General features: G+C 43.3%; 1 protein-coding gene across 1 annotated transcript; it reads left to right on the forward strand.

Annotated features, from left to right (window-relative positions):
* Positions 1-1,907: 1,907 nt before the first annotated feature.
* LOC124708139 (rust resistance kinase Lr10-like) lies at positions 1,908-5,368 on the forward strand. The gene is made up of 3 exons (XM_047239827.1): positions 1,908-2,709; positions 3,793-3,816; positions 3,967-5,368. The coding sequence occupies exons 1-3, from the start codon at positions 1,908-1,910 to the stop codon at positions 5,037-5,039; spliced, it is 1,899 nt and encodes a 632-aa protein (XP_047095783.1). The 3' UTR covers positions 5,040-5,368.
* Positions 5,369-5,711: the final 343 nt, after the last annotated feature.

Consider the following 5,711-nt stretch of genomic DNA (forward strand, 5'->3'; position numbering starts at 1 on the left):
AAGACACCACACTCAATGACCAACCTGACCAGCTGATCTGGAAGTGGACGGCCTCCGGCATCTACACGGCCAACTCATGCTACCTAGCCACCTTCCACGGATCGACGCCTTGTTGTTCCTGGAAATTGGTTTGGAAGACATGGGCGCCACCCAAACTCAAATTCTTCCATTGGCTGGCAAACATGGACATGTGTTGGACAACGGAGCGCCTGGCTCGACATGGCCTTCCTCACCACCAGTGTTGCCTCCTCTGCGACCAGGCGACGGAGTCGATGCGCCACCTGATGCTGGAGTGCCCCTTCACCCAACAGGTGTGGCATAAGGTCCTTGCCTGGCTGCGCATGACAGCTAGACCACCTGACGGCGAGCCCAGCCTCATGGACTGGTGGCACCACGCTAAGCAAGATACGCCGGCGCCTCTCCGGAAAGGGCTTGCATCCGCCACTCTCCTGGTCCCATGGATGGCATGGAAACACAGAAACTCTTGCGTCTTCGATGGAGCCCAACCATCCATGCAACTCTTGCTGCAAAACATCAAGGATGAGCTTAGGACTTGGGCTAGGGCAGGGGCTCAGGGCTTACGAGTCGTGCTGCCATCCACCTAGGATGTGCACTGATGTTGATGTTTCTGTACCCTACTCTGCCTCCTAGAAGGATGTAAATAACTATCTATCTTGTCAATGAAATGAAACGCAAAAGTCCTTTGCGTTTTCTCGAAAAAAAACATGCTGGGTGCATGCTTTGCGTGGCCAAATTCATAGAGCCACGTGCATCTGAATCAGTTGTGCCACTCCGGGAATAGGAAAGGTGATTCCACAATGGAAGAGGGCAGCTGTTGTTGGCATCAAAGTTGGTGTCCATGACCCAGAGGTAGGAACCAGTGTAATTGATCGCAGTCACGTCGTATGTTCCCGTGTTGATGTGAATTGTAGCCTTGCTACTGGTACAACCCAGCTGCGTATGCTTCAACACCACAGTTAAGAGGATCACCTTGCTGACGGAAAGGATACGATATGTCTTGGAGATGTCCACATGAGAAAGGTGGACAACCATCATCTCCTCCCTTGACATGATCTGCTGCAAAAACTGTAACGAGGCAGAAGACAGTTAAGGTTTATAGGGTAACAGAACCATGAAATGTGCCATGGTTCCCCATGACTGCTGGACAGATGCACCAGTGAGTTGATATAGCTAATCTGTCAAGAGTACTAAGGCTGGCGAGGAGTTGGCATCGACTAGTTCATCATGTCCATCTGCATATTACCAAGTAATAGTGTGATTGGAATACCAATCGTTGACTTTATTTTGGGTACACAATGCACCAAAGAGAAACAATATTCTCTCAAATTGTGTGGCTAGGAACAAAAGACGACTCGGGCTTCTGACCCATGACATGGTAATTCATTTCTTCCAAAGATGACAATGACAGTAGACTAGAATTTCCAGGCTGAAAGCTGCCACTAGACTTCAGGGGACTGGACTGAACCAAGTCACCACACAGTCAAACCAGTAGAACACGGCATGCATTCGTATATGTGAACTGTATGTCTCAGGTATAACTAGTAGACCACAACTCTGACTGTTTAACTATAGATGACGAGGATGGCAAGGAATTAACCTTTTCCAAAGATGACAACAACATTACACTATAATTTCTACACTGACAGCTGCCAATAGACTGCAGGGGACTGGACCGAGTCAAGTCTGCAATCAGACTCAAACCACTAGAACACGTATTTGAACCATACTCATCGGGAATAACTATCAGTAGAGCACGACTCTGACTGCTTACATAGACTAAAAGGTAATTGCTTTTTTTTGTTGCACTAGCCACATCTTCTTCCTCTTGCTACCCATCTTTTTTTGACTGATCTTGATATACATCTTCGTTAGAGTAGTCAAGAAAGATGTGCAAAGTACTTGTCACAGCCATCCTGCTGCTGCCTCTTATCAACCATGGAATATACTTGGCCACGGCATGGGATGATCAAGATTTCTTCAAATACTGCCCACCGTCCCAGTGCAGCCAACATGGCCCAGAGATCAGGTATCCTTTCTGTCTTGAATCCAGCAATACATCATCATCATCATGTGGATGTGGCCGCCAATCAATCAGGAGGTTCGCATGCTCTGGTCAAGACACCATCCTGTTTCACCCAGTTCTTGGCAAATACAATGTCAGTGACATAGATTACAAACGATCTTCCATGAAGCTTATCCCGCTTGTAGACCCCTGCCTGCTGCTCCGGCAGAAGCTCATTATTTCCAGAGGTGTATCATCTCCACAAGTTGATGATCCGAAAGATGAGCAGCTAGAAGAATTTACCAGTTCTACATATCTAGTATCCTGTTCAAGAGAGTTCACACCAGGTGTTGCTGATGGAATCGCAGGCCCAGTCTCCTGCCTTAGCAACACAACCCACTTCTTGTATTTGGTGGATGGTTATGAACACATGTCTGTTCTTCCGTTGGACTGCAAGGTCATGCCGATCTCAGATGGCGGCGGCGGCCGCCGTATACCCATGTATATGTTTGACGACCCAATGTTAGAGATGCACTCACAGTCTTTTAAGGAAAGTGCACAAAATATCCTCAGCTTTGCTGAGAAGACGGTGTATTGGGATCACGCTTGTGCACAATGCGAACGGACGGGACGCTGCGCATTCAGGTTTCAAGAGGGACCAGCGTTCTGCATGCATGACCCTCACGGTACGATCCATTCAAACTGCCTTGAGCCATATATGATCATATCATCCTGTTTTACTGTACAACACTTGACTAATCATTTGGAGTTACTACCTTCATCCCAAGTCTTAAGGCTTATATTTTTTTGGAAAAGTCAAAGCAAGTAAAGTTTGACCAAAATTTTAGAATAATCTATCAATAAATATGATATTTTGTAGATAGCACATGAAAATATATTTCATTATCTATCTAATCATATCAATTTTGTATTTGACATGTTAATGATTTTTTATAAAAACTTAGTCAAACTTAACATAGTTTGACTTTCTAAAACAAATATAGGCCTTAAGCCTTGGGATGGAGGTAGTATCAGTTAATTTGTTTACCCGGAAAATTAGCACCACCATCTTCTATCTCTCCTTTTAGTCTCTTCCTTTGGTAGAGATGTACGGATACAATTTTACTACAAAAACAAACCTAAATCATAAGGAATCCAATAAAAGAAAGAAAACAGAAACAAGTCTATAAATATTTTTTTGTGAAATATAATAAACCTTGTTGCAGTAGATAATATAATAAACCAAGAGGCGCATTACAGGTCGAAAGGATACAAATCAAAGACCATAAAAAACATGACCTTCAACCGATACCACATCCAACACACATAGAATAGTTGGTTATTTGCTGCATAATCCCTTGTAAGCTAAGTTCTCTATCTATAAAGCCTCATATTCAGGTCACCGATTGTCCGATTCAACCAAGGACCAACCCTTGCCAACTTTTTCAGGAAGCTCATTACAGTCAAAGCAAGAAAACCAACAAAAGATAATTGAAAGCATAATCTTCAAGGCACCACCTCCTCTGCAACATAGCAATATCAGAACAGAAAAAGGTCAAACAAAAAAATGATATATGGCTTGTCAGCTGTGACATGATTCTTTTTCTCATCCAAAAAGCCATAAATTTCATTGCATATTTTTTCTCACATGTCGAATACTCTTTCATATTTCCGTTAGGGCAATTTATGGCTGAAAATGGTAGACAAGTAATTCATTTTTGTTCATTAAACCATCAATGGAGTCTCATTCTCATTTTTGGTATTTGCAGGTTCACATATCAAAGTCATCGCAGGTAATTTTTCTAACTACAGCAGTTTTAACTTCAAAGACGAAAAAAATAAAAATAAAAACCATTATGCCAATTTCTTATTGTTGGCTACTCTGAATCTTGACATCCTCTTATCCCCATAGTGCTCATGACCTATTGTCTGTTTATTTCCAGCTACATCCTCCGTGGCCGCATTTTTTGTTGTTTTGTTGGCTGTGGCCACTGCGCTTTATCTTTCACTCAGGACAAGATATAATGAGGAGATACATTTGAAGGTCGAAATGTTTCTCAAAACATATGGCACATCGAAACCCACGAGGTACACATTCTCTGAAGTTAAGAAGATAGCAAGACGGTTTAAGGAAAAAGTAGGGCAGGGAGGATATGGAAGTGTATATAAAGGTGAGCTGCCAAATAGAGTGCCTGTGGCTGTCAAGATGCTAGAGAACGCAACAGGAGAGGGAGAAGTATTCATCAATGAAGTTGCCACCATTGGACTAATCCACCATGCCAATATTGTCCGCCTCCTAGGGTTTTGTTCCGAAGGATTGAGAAGGGCTCTTATTTATGAATTCGTGCCTAACGAGTCGCTAGAGAAATACATATTCTCTCATGACCCAAATATTTTTCAGAATGTTCTAGTACCGGATAAACTGCTAGATATTGCTCTGGGCATCGCTCGAGGAATGGAGTACTTACATCAAGGGTGCAACCAGCGAATCCTCCACTTTGACATCAAGCCACACAATATCTTGCTGGACTACAACTTAAACCCAAAGATCTCGGACTTTGGGCTTGCAAAGTTGTGTGCACGGGACCAAAGCATCGTCACCCTAACTGCAGCAAGAGGCACTATGGGCTACATTGCACCAGAGCTATACTCTCGGAACTTTGGGGGGATATCCTACAAGTCGGACGTGTACAGTTTTGGCATGCTGGTGTTAGAAATGGTCAATGGTAGGAGGAATTCAGACCCAAGTACTGGGAGCGTGAACGATGTTTACCTCCCAGAGTGGATCTATGAGAAAGTAATCAATGATCAGGAGTTGGCACTCACTCTGGACACAACTCAGGAAGAGAAAGAAAAGGTGAAGCAGCTGGCTATTGTGGCACTATGGTGCATCCAGTGGAACCCGAGAAACAGGCCGTCCATGACGAAGGTCGTTAACATGCTAACAGGGAGGTTGCAGAATCTGCAGATGCCACCAAGGCCTTTCGTCACATCTGAAAATCAGCCCGTGCCTTAAACTAAAACATGGAGCACACAGTACCATGATTCAGTCAGCATTCAAGGGTTGAATTGTTCTACATGTGCGTCGCAGATCTATGCATAGCAAGCAATCTATTTCGGTATTACCAGTCCATTAGCTCTGGACATGTACGGATAATCATGAGTCACCACCATGTAATAACACTACAAATTACCCACAAATTAACAATAATCGTATGAAATATTTTATTTGGAAGATATACATGAATCGCAATTGGACTTGACTTGTGTTTGAACAGCTACTTCCGAATTTATATCCAAAAGTTGGTGAACACAGTTATGTGCAATACGATAATTTGATGATTACCTTGTTCAGTAGTTTGTCACCGCTCCCCATATTCTCTGAAAGTAATGATGCTTCCATGCCTTTTTCATCCTTCAGCAATCAAACTGAAATCTCCTCTTCACATTTAGTAGAGGCGATGGGCTGACTGAGCATTCCATGTCGGCACGGAGCGATGTCCATGAACCTATATGAAATTCGACAAACGTCATCAACATATCAAACATCCACACCAATTCATGCTCTACCTATTGACTGAAAATGAAGAGGCCCAAACCATAGCACACTGCACACGCCGTTTGGAAAAATGAAAAGGCAGTGACTGACATGCAACTTATGACCTAAGAAAACAAAATCAGAAACTGC

This window comes from Lolium rigidum, chromosome 4 (assembly GCF_022539505.1).
Source record: "Lolium rigidum isolate FL_2022 chromosome 4, APGP_CSIRO_Lrig_0.1, whole genome shotgun sequence".
Taxonomy (NCBI): domain Eukaryota; kingdom Viridiplantae; phylum Streptophyta; class Magnoliopsida; order Poales; family Poaceae; genus Lolium; species Lolium rigidum.

Bases quoted from the DNA above. Each gene is read 5' to 3' on its own strand.
- LOC124708139 (XM_047239827.1), top strand. From the start codon at position 1,908: ATGTGCAAAGTACTTGTCACAGCCATCCTGCTGCTGCCTCTTATCAAC. The intron at 2,710-3,792 runs GTACGATCCATT...TGGTATTTGCAG, and splicing joins CTGCATGCATGACCCTCACG to GTTCACATATCAAAGTCATC. The intron at 3,817-3,966 runs GTAATTTTTCTA...GTTTATTTCCAG, and splicing joins ACATATCAAAGTCATCGCAG to CTACATCCTCCGTGGCCGCA.